Source organism: Chelonoidis abingdonii, chromosome 6, assembly GCF_003597395.2.
Source record: "Chelonoidis abingdonii isolate Lonesome George chromosome 6, CheloAbing_2.0, whole genome shotgun sequence".
In the NCBI taxonomy this organism is placed as follows: domain Eukaryota; kingdom Metazoa; phylum Chordata; order Testudines; family Testudinidae; genus Chelonoidis; species Chelonoidis abingdonii.
In genome coordinates, this window is record NC_133774.1 from 31,361,442 (window position 1) to 31,376,290 (window position 14,849).

Here is a 14,849-nt window from a genome sequence, read left to right on the forward strand (position 1 = left end):
GCATGACATCCCAGGGCACCGTGGTCAAGAGGGTGCCGGTGCCCAGGCAGATTAAGAGGTGAGAGGCCTGTCAGCTGGGCTCCACTAATGGATGGCTTTGTTGGCCCACGCAGTGTCCCGGCTCAGCAGAGGGGACAGGCAGGTAGGACCAACTCTCACTGGGGAAAGGCTGAAATTGCAGGGGTGTTGTTGCAACTTGCAGCTGGGGAGGGTCTGCCCCAGGGTGAGCTGTGGGAACTCTAGCAGGCACAAGGGAGCACCCTGCAGGGGAGGCTGGGGCCAGGTTTGGCCTTGCCCTGGGGCTGTGCCATGTGCCAGTCCACACTGGGCTGGGTGGGGCAAGGAGAGCGCCAGAAAGAGATCTGCTTCTCCCTGGTGTCTCTTGCGCTCATCCCGGGCTGCGTGGTGCAGCCCACCTGCCAGAGCAGCCAGTCACCTGCCCCCAAATGCCCATGGAGCAGGAGCGGACAGGGCATACTTGGGCTAGTGGTGAGCATCCTGGGGGCATACAGCGGTGTCTGGGGTTGGGCAGTGCTAAGGAATGGAGGCAATGGGGCTCTCTGGGCAGGTTTCTGGCAGCTCAGGGCAACAGACCCCATGCCAGGTGTGTGCTGTGCTGGGCTTCAGTTTATGCCTGACAGTGCTGCCACCCCGCCCCACACCCCCAGCGCTTCACATGGCTGTCAGCCCAGCGTTCCCTGGTGCCCAGCGTTCGCTGGTGCCAGAGGCTTGGATGCTTCAGTCAGCCAGTGCTGACCATATGGGCTGCCCGTGCCTTTTGCAGTGGTCTCAACTACAGATGAACACAGTCCCTACTATAACTTAAAAAGCTTCTCCAGTGAACTCAAGATCTGTGACCATACTGTGTATCTGTACTTAAACTCAGAGAAAGGGTACAACAGTGCAGCTTTGCCCAGGTTGCCATCTTCCTTCAGGCTGGCCCTGTAGTTATTTATTCAAGTCAACCAATGGAAAATGTGATGTAGAGCAGATTTGTTGCATACATCAGGCTCACATCTGTATAACATAATATAATTTACAACATATATAGCTATGTCATTCATGTTTACAACATATCCCATATTCGGTGGTCTCAAAGTGGTATTTTTATTATATTTAGCATATACTGAACATGCTGAAAACATACTGCAAAAATAGCTTTTTCAAATCATGTACATACTGTGGCTGAGGCATTTTCCCTGGCCTCGGTCTGTGTTGTGGGCTCCATTTAAAAGGGTCAGATTTCTAAAGGTAGTTAAGTGCCTAAAGATGCAGATAGGCAATTCTGAAAAGCCCACTAGGTTCCTAACTCCCATCAAAATCACTGGTATTTTGGCATCTATGTACTTTTAAAAAAGACCATTAGGCTCCTATTTACATCTTTTAAGCACCTAAATACCTTTCAAAACTTGCCCCAGGTGACTATTTGTACCCTGGCTAAAGGTTCACCAAGCCAGAACTTTTTGTTCCTTCTGTCTCAATAAACAAAGCTCAAAGTTTGTAAGCACCAGATCCTCACCTCTGATAAAGATCCTCTGGAGGCACCTCTCCAGTTGTACAAAGGCTTTAATCAGACAGCTGAGGATTTCCCCAGCATGGTGGAATTCTCAGCTGGTGTAAAGCTGACTATGCCAACTTTGCTCCACCTGCTCCCCCACCTTGGTGTAGAAGGTATCCAATGGGAAGCATTTCCAGGTGCATCAAGGGTTGGGGAACAATCCTGGGCCAGTAGAACATTTTCTAGCATGCGTAGGTGAGAGCTATGGCTGCTCTAAATTGTGCCAGAGGTGGATTCAGCCCTCATCGTCCTAGAGGACTGGAGGAAGAGTAAAGGTGGCCCAGAGCTACCATCCGCGCTGCCCCCACCCCCCCGCACTGAATTGAGGATCCAGTCCTTAGTTTTTTCTTACCTATTGCTATTTCAGATGTGAATCAGTTTCTTCCAGCATTGTGCATGTCAGCAGCTGAAGGAGCTTGGTTGTTATTTAGCCGTTTTTATTTTGTTTTGGGGAGACCTGCTTGCTTCTTGTATCTACCATCCTACATGCTTTATCATGTGTTAGTAGTTTTAGTTGTTTGTATTAATAATAACTGCAATGTACTTTACCCAGTCCCTTCCCTCAAGGAACTAACAGTCTAATTTTAGATATGCTGCAGTGAGAACAAAAACAACTGGAGAATAGAGAAAACAGTTATAACACCACATTATGGTAATTTAGGGTTATTATAGGTATACCTTGATAAGCATAGGGCTCTTATTTGATTTTAAATCTCTACCTTCCTTCACTCATTACTTCTTCTCTCACGTTATGTTGGGGCAGAAAGATTGTGTGTGACTGACATGGCTTAGTATTTCTAGGCTGTGTGGAAGTAGTAAGTCTTCAGGTCCTCTTCCTCCTCATTCAAAACCCTCGTGATGATTTAAGTCTGGAAGGCTGCTCCACGCATTAGGAGGCAGCAGGAAAGATGGTAGTGGAAGGAGGGACGTGTCATGTCTAGCAAGGCTGGTGTCACTGGCAATACTGAGATGATGAGGTGAGACAAAAGGAACAAGATCAAAGGTGTAGGCTGGGGCAAAGAGGTGCAGGCCTGTGATGGCCAAGATGAGAAGTTTGGTACAGTAGGCAGGAAGAGTAATGAAACTGGGGAGGTGATCTTTGCAGCAGAATCTTGGACCCCATAATTTTGAGCCTGAGGAGCAGGGAGGACAATGGTATTGCCAGCAAAAATGAAGAAAGTTTAGAACCAAAGAAAGCTTGACATGGGGGGAAGAGAGGTCATTTTTGGCATCTTGAGCTTGAACTGGTGGCAGGCCATCCACAATGTTATGTCAGAAAAACAGTCAGATACACAACTGAGAAGCAGAAGGCAGGTCACATGAGAAGAAATCAATTTGTGAGCCAGCAGCAAAAACATCATAGCTGAGTCTGTGCAAGCGGAGAAGGATAAGGTATAAAGAAGAGGAGGGTGCCAAAGGCAAGACCCTGAGATAAGCAGAAGAGGGGGAGAAATTGCCTAAGGAGTTGTTAAAGCAGCAGTCAGAGAGTGAGAAGGATATGAAAGCCAAGTCAGGAGAGGGTGTCAGAAATTAGAAGTATTGACAAATACAGAGATATCAGAGGATGAAGCGGAGTGAAAAGCACAAGATGTGGCCAGGAAAATATTGTCATTCCTAATGCATCAACTTTTGCCTTTATCTGGCCAGGATGATTCCCAAAGAACAAGATCCTTTCAAGATGCATATTAAAGGTAGTAAAGGATGTGTACAGCTGACATCTGTCACTGCTCACTCTAGGAATTTAGACATTTGGAAAACTATTTTTAAAGCTGTAATTGCAAAATGTTGAGCAGTCATTGTATGTGAACTCATAACCAAACATTTGTCTATTGCAGAGAACACAATGCAGCATTCACAGGTAACTCCATCCTGGGGTTGTTTCAGCACGCTACTGCTTCACCACAATTTGATTTTTCCTTTTGGTGTTCTTTTTCTTCCCAGAATGAAGATTTCCATTTCTTCTATGATTTTTTATTCTGCTCCTTTTCATCCATTTCTTAACGGTTTTATTATGGGAGCTTACACATAACTTCTTGTGCTTTACATGAAGGCTGCCAGAAGAAAAAGAAGTTATGTTGTCTATTGCAAAACTCTTTTTTTTTAAAAAAAAAGAAGCAACTCTTAAAAGGTAACTAGCCATATTTGAAAGCAACAAAACTACTCTCATCTCAGGTTTTGGAAGACCAACTTTTGATCACCATGTTATCTTCCAAACAGAGCTAGGCACATATCTAATTTTTTTTCTGTTGGCTTGTTTGCTGTCAATACTGCAAAAATAAAAAAAAAAGTTCAGTTTGGTTTGAACCATACTCAGACATTTTTGGCTAATAGAGGAAGTCCATTTTGGGTCAAATGCAATGCTCCATTAGATCTGAAATATTTTCTTTCTGGGCATTTGTAAAGGACTGTATTTTAGGAGAATGAAGTAGTGGTGATGCCATCAGGGCTTTGGAGCTGTGCTCTGGCTCCGCTCCAGTTCTAGGCAAAAACCTGCAGCTCCACTGCTCCAGAGCTGCTCCGCACTCCAGCTCCGGGCTCCGCTCCAAAGCTCTGGATGCTACCCTCCCATTCTAGCTCAGTAGTTAGGGTCCTCATCTGGGATGTGAGAGGCTGAGGTTCAAATCACTGCTCTAAAACAGCGATTTGAACTAGGTATCCCCCATCCCAGGTGATTGACCTAACTACCAGTCTACAGAGCCATTCTCACTCTCTCTGGTCCAATATTATTCAAGTATTTTATCACAAGTAGGACATCTCCCACAGAGAGCTTGAAACACATCCATGCTGGAATACCCTGTATCCAATGAGTAGGTCACCCAGCTGGGAGGAGGAGACCCAAATTCAACTCCTTGCTCCAATGACTAGTAAATTCTTTATAAGAGGTAGAAGAGCTTCAACAGCACACATTGAGATCTAGCTAGAATGACCTGGGAGGGGAGTCCTGGGTTCAAATCCCTTTTCCAGAGCACAGATTCAAAGCTGGCTCTCCCACATCCTAGGGCAGTGGACTAAAGGGATGAGAGGGGCACACACACCTCATTTTGTGAACAGTGCCTAAGTCTCCTTGTGAATCTAGCCCATCCCTCCCTTTTTTGGCCAAAACTATTCAATGAATTTAAATCAAATTAACAAATAGTTTTGGGTCAACCAAAACTGCGTTTTTCAGTAAACAAACTATTCATCCAAAACGTTTCTTCCAGCTTTACCTTCCAAAGCAAAAGTAGCTTTAGTGCATAATTACTCAGTAACTCCTGACCTGAAAAAGTACAGAGCAGAAGGGAAGCATCTTTGCTGAGGCTGAAGATAAATACAGTGCAAATTAGTGCATTGGGAATGAAGTGACACAGTCAGGTCTGTTCAAGTGTTATAAAAACAAAAGACTTACAAAGCCGAAGATGAACAGGAATATTTCCACGATTTTTAATTTATTTGGATTTTAAGCACTCCCTTGAGATACTACTGACCAAACATTGTGTTATTTTGCTAGTACATGACAGCAAAAAGTGAAACTGAATAGGAATGACTATGAAAAAGAAGAAAATCTGATTTGCTAAGTTTATGCTCATTTTCCATGCTGAGTGAAGTGCAAAAGCAACAAAACATTAATGGTGAAATATAAATTAGTTTTTAAACAATTAATTCAGTTTTAACAATCAAAGGTATAATGCAGGGAAGGAAAGTTTTTAAAATATACAGGGTCTGTTTCTCCACAGTGACATCAGTTTTATGCCAAAGAAATCAATGGCGTGATACTGGTATAAAATTGGAATAACTCAGTAGAAAACCAGGCCCAATAACTTTTATGTATGTCTCTTTAACATATGATCACACAGAACTCCACTTACATCACAGCTGGTATGTTGCACACTCCATCATCTTTCTGGATTTCAAATTTTAGAACTTTTCTTAGAAGTCTTCTGGGTACATGGTGCGATACTTCCGTGCAACAGTTAAAGGATACCAGAAATAGAGTAGCTGAAAGAATCAAAGGGGGGAAAAAAAAGTCTTCAATGTTGAAATGAATGGGACATCGTGTTGCCCATTTTGTCAAATCCATCTTGTTTAGTGAAAGATTGCAGTCTTGAGATCAGTCAGTATTTCTTCCTCCCAGGTCTTATCACCACCTCTACCACCACTCCTTCAGGTATAGTATTTCTTCCAACTATCCCTGTGGATTTGTATTTAAATACCATCATCAGGAGATTTCATAAATAGCTTACGCTTCTGGAGGGAGAACTCTGAAAGCAACTGTGATGCTGGTAAACCAAGGCTATAGGTGTTAGCTAAGAACTGACAAATTCATCGCTGGAAACCAAACCAGTTCACCTATTTGTTAGTTTTGTTCAAAATAGGTATTAGTCTTATAAGAATGTATTTAGTGTTTAATTCTATGAAATGCTTGTAAATTGCTGTATGTGCTAATCTCACTTGTTATGTCTGTATTCAATACTACAAAGAAATATGTAAGTTTTGCTTTTTAACTTTGAAAATATTTGCTCTGAACTTGTGAACCCAGGCACAGGAATCATCCCCCTGCCCATAGAAAAGGAATATCAAAATCAGATGGGCCATCAAGGAACATCACAATACAAAGGATTGGTTAACGGCCCTGTCACACTTTGGAAATGCTATGTGCCAGGGTGGCAAGAGCCTGAGGACTGTCTGTTACTCCACAGTAAGGGCTTGGCTACACTTAAAACTTCAAAGCGCTGCCGCCCAGCGCTGCACGTACTCCACCTCCTCATGCGGATTAGCTTGCAGCGCTGGAAGCTGCGCTCCCAGCGCTGTGGCACTGTTTACACTGGCGCTTTACAGCGCTGTATCTTGCAGCGCTCGGGGGTGTTTTTTTCACACCTCTGAGTGAGAAAGTTGCAGGGATGTAAAGCGCCAGTGTAGCCAAGGCCTAAGACTGATATAGCTGTCCAGGAGTTCACTTTTGTTACTGGGTAGGTGAAATCTAATTATAGACCATACCACCAGTTTGGATGTCCATCCTGCTGTAGACAGCCTGCCCTGAGGTAGGTACTGACTGTTGTGACCACAGTGTGACAGCAATCGCTAATGACTGTGTGTTTGGGTCTGATTTTAAAACTGATCTTGCAGAGGCAAATCAGGATCAACAGTTTCAGTCTTTGAAGCTGCCACTGCTAGTACAACTGTTTTGAGGGCTTGAAGCCCCAGGAATGAAGCTTGGCTCTCAGCTCTGGAACCACCTTCTGCAACTACTCTCCTTATCAATCTGCAGACAGCTTCCCTGGCTCACAAACCACCTAGAGAGTCAGAAGAGGCTTGTTGATGGAAAGGGGAAGCATGTATTTTGCCCCCAAGATGATATATCCTTGAGTTATAAGACTGAGGGGGTGCAGTACTAGGATAAGCCTGTATGCCCCCCTCTCCAGTATTTCCCTCTAATGGGGAGATTGAAGGGAGAAGGGGTACTGCAAAGTGTTCAGTGGAGATCAGGAAACCCAGAGAGGACATGTAAAACGCCCCCATTATGGCCTGCTTGGACTTGGGAAATGTACTTCCCTTCCCCTCTCCTGGGATCCCCTTTATTCAGTATCATTCAGCTCCTGCCAAGGTCTCTTTTTGCTCACCCACAAGGTTTAGTGTCCCACAGGCCTCCTTTAAATTCTGGCCTTCCTGGCTCATAACTCACCCTTCCAGTTTAGAGGTTTCACAGCCCTCCTTCCTGGGCTGTGTTGGTTGACTTCTTTCCGCCAGCCTCCATCTCCGACTGGGCTTGGAGCTTTCTTTTGATTCCCCTGCACAGTCTAGTCAGGATCCCCCCTCCTGCTCTGTAGAATTTTTGTGTTTTGTAAAGACCCGGAACAAGCATGGGCAAATAAGGAGTAGCTTTCTGTAAGACATCACTCTGAAGGATATAGGAGTGTGGGATATTATTGTGATTTCACAATTAAAAAAAAAAGTTTAGGAAAAGGGACCAGGAGGGGTGGGGTCTAGTTAAGGAGCCCACCCTCCTTGCTAAATTGGTAGTTGACCAAAGCCTGCTACGACCGAGGATATATTCACCTATGCAATTTTTCTCTGACAGACGGGTAGGAGCAAGGACTCTAATCCTCCCCCTTATGGCCCAGCACCTCTCTGACCAGGGATGTGTATAGCTAGACAGTTTGTACAAACAGTTTATATCTGTATAGTTTTCCCTGACAGATGGGTCGGAGCAAGGACTCTATTCTCCCCCTATTGCCTGGCACCTCTACGACCGGCGGTGTGCACACCTGAATGATCGATCACTTTATACATATAAGATACTTTTTAGTAGTATTTTCAACAATCACAGTGCACATCTTCCCCTTTTCGCAATTCTCCACCAAAAATGTTATGCTTATAGGAAGCACATGGGATCTTTTTCAGGGGAAAAGGCAATATAGTGCAGTGCCTGAACTAGCAGAGAGACTTGTGCCCTCTTCTTCGTGCACCCAGGAGGACTTGCCCTTAAGTTTGATTTTTGGTTCCGTCTAGTCCAGTTGCTAAAAGAAAAGAAAACTGAAGTTTGGCCTGGCCTTTTTCATTCCTACAGGCATTCCTCCCTCCTCCTCCTCCTCCCATGTTTTGCCTGCCTCGGTTGCTGTCAGCAGCACAGACAGCAATCCTTTTCATTACTGCTTCATCCAGGCCAGGATTTAGACTCAGGCTACGTCTACACTACAGGATAAATTCGAATTAGCTTAAACTGATTTTATAAAACGGATATTATAAAGTCGATTGTGCGCGTCCACACTAGGCACATTAATTCGGTGGCGTGCATCCATGGTCTGAGGCTAGCATCGATTTCTGGAGTGGTGCACTGTGGGTAGCTACTGTAAAATAATGAGGCCAATAATGTCGATTTCCGTCCACACTAACACTATTCCAATATAGTAATATCGATTTTAGCATTACTCCTCTCGTTTTGTAGGAGTACAGAAATCGATTTAAAGAGCGCTTTAAATTGATATAAAGAGCAGTGTAGTGTGGACGGGTGCAGCGTTAAATTGATTTAATGCTGTTAAAATCGGTTTAACAGTGTAGTATAGACCAGGCCTCAGTGTGGTAACACAGTCACAAGCTGTATTTCTCAACCAGCAAGCTAGAGCTAGTGGCTGTGTGGGATTAGCAGCTGCAGTGGCAAATCCCCAGTTTCTTGCTTCCTCTCTGTCACGAGGGACGTTGCCCTGTTGGTGTAATTATTTCTACAGATTATATTATCCATGTTGATCCTTCCTCTTGCCTGGGGACTTTCACCAAGGAGACATCAACTGTTTGTTAGAGGCTTTGTTCCCTTTATTTATAAATAGCTGAATCATACAATCATGCAGAAGAATCCATCAGACGGCTATCCAAGAAATTCAATGCAGTTCCTCACCATACAGAGCTCCTAATTTATGATGACAGACCCAGGGAGGAGCAAGGAGTCCTTCGACCACATCTACATCCCAAAATTTGCTGGAAAATCCCAGAGATTTTGCACCATCCAGTTCCAAACCAGTATTTCCTGGCCTTTCCCATGACAGCAAAACCCACTGAGATACTGTGCCAGTCAATACCTGTGGTCAGTTTTCACCCATCTCTGACAGGAGCTGAAAGCCACTTAGGGAGGATTTTTTGTTATGAAGTCTTGCTGGAATTTCCAACTGGAATTCTGCACTTTTTCCAAGGCATAAGAACAAAGGAAGAAGCAATAGCTTCCCAGCTCTGGCCACCCTCCAACTGCTGTCAAGAAGCTACATTTCTGGGTGGGCCATGTGATGGAGGAGGCAGATAGGCACAAATGAAGGGGTGAGGGAAGGAACGGGAAGAGAAAAGCAAGGAGGAAACTTGAAGCAGGAGGTCAAAATATGAAAGCAAAGGAAGAGGAAAAAACCCACATCTCCCTCAACCCTCTGGTTGGACCCTGGCAGATCTCCCTGTGTGACCCCAGTAAAGCCCAGGAGTGGGAACCCAACCCCCCAATTTTATCTTTAAACATGTAACCTCTAATCTACCTCTTTTTGCAGATCTCACTTCTTTATGTGATTGAGCTACTCTTTTCCCAGGCAAGCATTTCCACATGTAATAAGTTTGAGTTCAGAGGTCACTTAAAATTTTTGCTTTAGAAAAGTGATTTAATGTTTGCAGTGTCCCAAATGTGCTAACGTTCTTGCAAACACATGTAAGACTCATCCCTGCCCTGCAGAGGTTACATTCTGATCCTGCAAACACTTACTACTGAGTATGACTTACTATGGGACAATGAGACTATAAACCGCAGTAAGCACTCCTTTTGGTACAAGCAGGTGTTTGCATGATCTACTTGCATCATTATAATTAACTCAGTTGATTAAGTGTTTGCAGGATCTGGTCCTAATTTAAAAACGTACAGGATCACATAAGTAATTTCTACTTTGAAATATAATTCTCCTCCCTTGCCCATTCATGTTTATTACCATTTGCTTAACTTTAGTTGCTTAACTCACTCTTTCTCGCTTTACGACTGGCAGTTTGGTGGAAGCCTTTACCACTTATTTTTAACCCTTCCTTATTTTCAGTATATTTGAGGGGGTAGCGAGGTGGTTCTTATTTTCTACAAGTTTTTTAAAACTTTTCTTTTTTGTATCTTAATTAAAAATTAATTATTGTTCCAACCCTTTACCATTTATCATGTATTTGCTAATCCTTAGCAAGTAATAGTCCCCCAAATGTCTCTTCCTTTGGCTGGGGCAGTACAACCAGTGTCTTAAGTCACACCCCAGAATATCCAAAAGACACAACCAGCACTTCTCCAACCTGAAATGCAATAAACCAATCTGAATCCACTACCTTTGAAATTCTTTGAAGATTCCTTATCCATTACGCTGCCTTGATTCATGAGACTGCACAGGTATTATTTTGGCCACCAGAGGGCTCTCGTGTAGTCCACTGAACAGAGGTCAAATATACGAAAAACCACAATGAAAAGAAACCCACATAAAATTGAATATTAAGAGCCAGGTCTTATTCTTACATCTGTGCTACACCACTGAGGTAAATGTGGTGTAGTGGAGACAGACTTTGGCTCAAAGCCTATAAAATTCCTACTGTATTCTCTAGTTCCAAAATGGGCTAGTATGTTTGCTAGACTTTAAGGAAATTTGCCTTTAATTACTGATTTGTTGTTAAATGCAGAGTCTGTTTGCCTTAGTCACCTAATTATTTGTCTCATACATACTGATCCATCTGGTATACAGAATAAAAGAACAAATTTAAGAAAACTTCCTCTTTGCCGTTATTTGAACACCCTACCCCCTAGCGTGGAAGCACAGGCATTCCCAGCAAGTACATCCAGATTACAGCTCACGCAAGCCTGTGCCATCCAACAGGTGCAGAGGCCATTTTGGCAGGCTGGAATTTTAAGGCACATTTTACCCATTTGTGACATGATCCTGCAAGGTGCTGAGGGCTTGTCTATACACAGTTAGTGCATAGCAAGCCAGGGTATAAATCTTCAATGCCCTAGCTTGCTGGGCACTAACTGGCTGTCTGAACCTGTTACCATGCACAAAAAGTTCTGCAGCGTGGTTTGATGTACTGCTGTTTAAAACTCTACTCTCGCTGAAGTCAATGGGAGTTGAAAACACTCCATATTTCACAGGATCAGGCTCTTGAATTGCCCCCTGAATTTGGTAAAGATTTTAACATCGCAGAGTTTAACAAGTTTATTTTGTAATATAAAATTACAAGGAAAACAATAAAATATTGACTATATGGGCTAGAAAATTCAAACAAAGTATGTGGACTCAACTCATGTATGCACCTAGCATAGCTGTCAGTAAGCATGATGCAAGATGGGAGATTTAATCTATTGTGCAATTTGCTACAGTTAAAATGTGAGACGATGAAAATCAGTTTTTCTACATTTTAGCTATAAAATCCTATTTAAACTTGGCACCTATCACACACAGTATACATGACTTTAGAAAGTGCTGGTTAAGTCTGCAAGTAAAGTGTCCTAGAGACCCTCCTGCATGTGAGTAACTTCAATCAGATGTCAGAGGGGTAGCCGTGTTAGTCTTAATCTGTAAAAGCAGCAGAGAATCCTGTGGCACCTTATAGACTAACAGACGTTTTGGATCTGACAAAGTGGGTATTCACCCACGAAAGCTCATGATCCAAAATGTCTGTTAGTCTATAAGGTGCCACAGGATTCTCTGCTGCTTTCAATCAGATGAATTGTCTCAATTGCTCTGAAGTGCAGTTAAAATGGTAGCATTTATTGTCACAAATACCTTGTTGTACTGATCCTTTCTAAAGACCTGGCACTTCCTGTTTAAACCATTTTACAAAAAAAAAGTTTCCCATTCTAAATATCCAACTGCCCTTGATTTTACAAATGGTAATTAGCTAAAACAGAGTGAAATCCTACCCCCAGTGAAGTCAAGGAGAGTTTTGCCACTGATGTCAGTGGAGTCAGGATGTCATGCTTAAAGTTCTCCCAGTTTTCTGTATAGAAATTAAAACCAAAAGTGATAATCTCCAATTACTCACAATGCTATGGATATAAAACAGCTCCAATTCCACACAAAGACGCTTTGCCTTATGTTTTTTATTGTTTTTTTTTTTTAAAGATAAACCTATTATAAATGTAGCAAAGAGATAATGTACAGGATGACTTACCCTCAGATGTTTGGACAACCACAAATGCAAAAGCAGCAAAGAGAGTGACTAGCTTCAAATCCATTCCTTTCAACTGCTGCAGCTCTTCCTGTAACAGACCAGGTTGTAAAGTACAGGAAGGTGATCCTACCTCCTGGACTGCAGTAAAAGAAACTAACTTTAAAGCCCCACCCTTCACAGATGTTGCAAGTGGGCTTGAACCTGCAAGGTACTAAGCAGTCTGGCCCAATCTAGCAGAACACTTCAACACATGCTCAAAGTTTTATTGACTTTAATAGGACTACTCACATACTTAACTTCAAGCATAGGCTTAAATACTTTACTGGATCAGGCCAGAGTATTCAGAATCTTGCAGAATCAAACCCACTTCTATGTTCTTACTTCTCTATTTCTGTGATGGACCTGGCAGCTGCCAACGCTTTGGCATTAAAGGTGCTAAATAACTGTGGGTTAAGAAGAACCAAAGAATCAGAGTTTATCATTGCTTTATACAATTCACATATGAGGGCCAAATTCTGTTGTCAGTAACAAACATGCAACTCCATTAAAGTAAATGGGCCAAATTCAGCTGTGACACAAACAGGCACAACTCCAAAGAAGTCAGTGGAGTTGCGCCAGTGCTGAATTTGGCCCATTTGTACAGCGAGATTTTGGCAAACCAGTAAAGTGCCTGAAACCACTATCGCTTATTGCTAAAAGCGGTCAAGTCAGCAGGCCGTAAAGTGGCCATGCAGCAGGCTTAGCTTAACCAAGACAGGAGGGGAGGTGGTTTTGGGTGCCACAGAAAGGGCAGCTTGATCCTGTGTCCTTCCTGATAAGAATTATGTTGAAGTTGCTGATACATGCATTTTAGAGGCCTCAAGGTTGCAAACTCTGGGAAAACCCCCTCACACCTAGTTAATCAATAATCAGAAGGAAACCTCCTGCTTGACCATTGAAACTGCTTGCTTAACAAAGTTTCTTTAAGAGTATGTCTACACTATGAAATTAGGTTGATTTTATAGAAGTCGATCGTGTATGTCCCCACTAAGTGCAGTAGGTTGGCAGAGTGTGTTCTCAATACCGTGGCTAGCATCGACTCACGTAATGGTGCACTGTGGGTAGCTATCCCACAGTCCCTGCTGCCCATTGGAATTCTGGGTTAAGCTACCAATTCCTGATGGGGCAAAAACATTGTCACGTGTGGTTTTGGGTACATGTCGTCAGTCTCCCCTTCCTCTCTCCCTCCTTCCTTGAAAGCCATGGCATACAAGTCATTTCGCGCCTTTTTTCCTGGATTACCTGTGCAGATGCCATAGCACAGCAAGCATGGAGCCCGCTCAGCTCACTGTTGCTGTTGTGAGCATTGTAAACACCTCGCGCATTATTCTGCAATATGTGCAGAACCTGGCTAGGAGATGCCAGCACAAGGACGGTTGTGAGGAGGACATGGACACAGACATTTCTGAAAGCACGGGATGTGGCAATTGGCGGCACTGGGCTAGCTGATACAGTGGAACACCAATTCTGGGCCCAGCAAACAAGCACAGACTGGTGGGACTGCATACAGAGCCAGCTCCAGGGTTTTTGCTGCCCCAAGTGAAAAAAAAAAAAGTCGTGATCGCAATCGCCGGTAGTTCCACTGCTCCGCTTTCTTCTTTGGCGGCAATTTGGTGGCAGGTCCTTCCCCCTGAGAGGGGCCAAGGGACCTACCACTGAAGAGCCCAATGTGCCACTCCAAGCATGCGCTTGCTCAGCTGGTGCCTGGAGCGGCCCTGACCGCATAGTGTTGCAGGCATGGGATGATTCCCAGTCGCTGCAAAACTTTCACATGTGTGAGGCCACTTTCATGGAACTGTGAGAGTTGCTTTTCCCTGCCCTGAAGTGCAGGAATACTAACATGAGACCTGCCCTGACAGTTGAGAAGCGAGTGGGATAGCCCTGTGGAAGCTTGCAATACCTGACTGCTAACGGTCAGTTGGGAATCAATTCAGAGTGGGCTAATCTACTGTGGGGCTGCAAGGCAAGCAGTAACCTTCTGCTAGCAAGGTTAGTGACTCTGGGAAATGTGCAGGTCATAGTGGATGGCTTTGCTGCAATGGGGGTCCCTAACTGTGGTGGGGCAATAGATGGAACCCATATCCCTATCTTGGCACCGGACCACCTTGCCAACCAGTACATAAACTGCAAGTGGTACTTCTCAATGGTGCTGCAAGCACTGGTGGATCACAAGGGACATTTCACCGACATCAACGTGGGATGGCTGGGAAAGGTGCATGATGCTCACATCTTTAGGCACTCTGTCTGAACAGCTGCAAGAAGTGATTTACTTCCCAGACCAGAAAATTACCACTGGGGATGTTGAAATGCCAATAGTTATCCTTGGGGACCCAGCCTATCCCTTAATGCCATGGCTCATGAAGCTATACACAGGCAGCCTGGACCGTAGTAAGGAACAGTTCAACTATAGGCTGAGCAAGTGCAGACTGGTGGTAGAATGTGCATTTGGACGTTTAAAAGTTCGCTGGCCCTGTTTGCTGACTAGGTTAGACCTCAGCACAACCAATATTCCCATTGTTATTCCTGCTTGCTGTGTGCTTCATAATATCTGTGTGAGTAAGGAGGAGACGTTTACGGTGGGGTGGGAGGGTGAGGCAAATCGCCTGGTGGTCAATTT

General features: G+C 43.9%; 1 protein-coding gene across 2 annotated transcripts in view; it reads right to left on the bottom strand.

The window, feature by feature from the left end:
• Positions 1-904: 904 nt before the first annotated feature.
• CCL28 (C-C motif chemokine ligand 28) overlaps positions 905-14,849 on the bottom strand; it is a 40,839-nt gene continuing 26,894 nt past the window's right edge. For both annotated transcript variants that reach the window (XM_075066936.1, XM_032780830.2), the window contains 3 exons: positions 12,194-12,281; positions 5,404-5,533; positions 905-3,609 (listed from right to left, as the gene is read on the bottom strand). In XM_075066936.1, the coding sequence (XP_074923037.1) occupies positions 3,447-3,609; positions 5,404-5,533; positions 12,194-12,281 (381 nt within the window). In that variant the 3' untranslated portion in view covers positions 905-3,446. The remainder of the gene's footprint in view (positions 3,610-5,403; positions 5,534-12,193; positions 12,282-14,849) is intronic.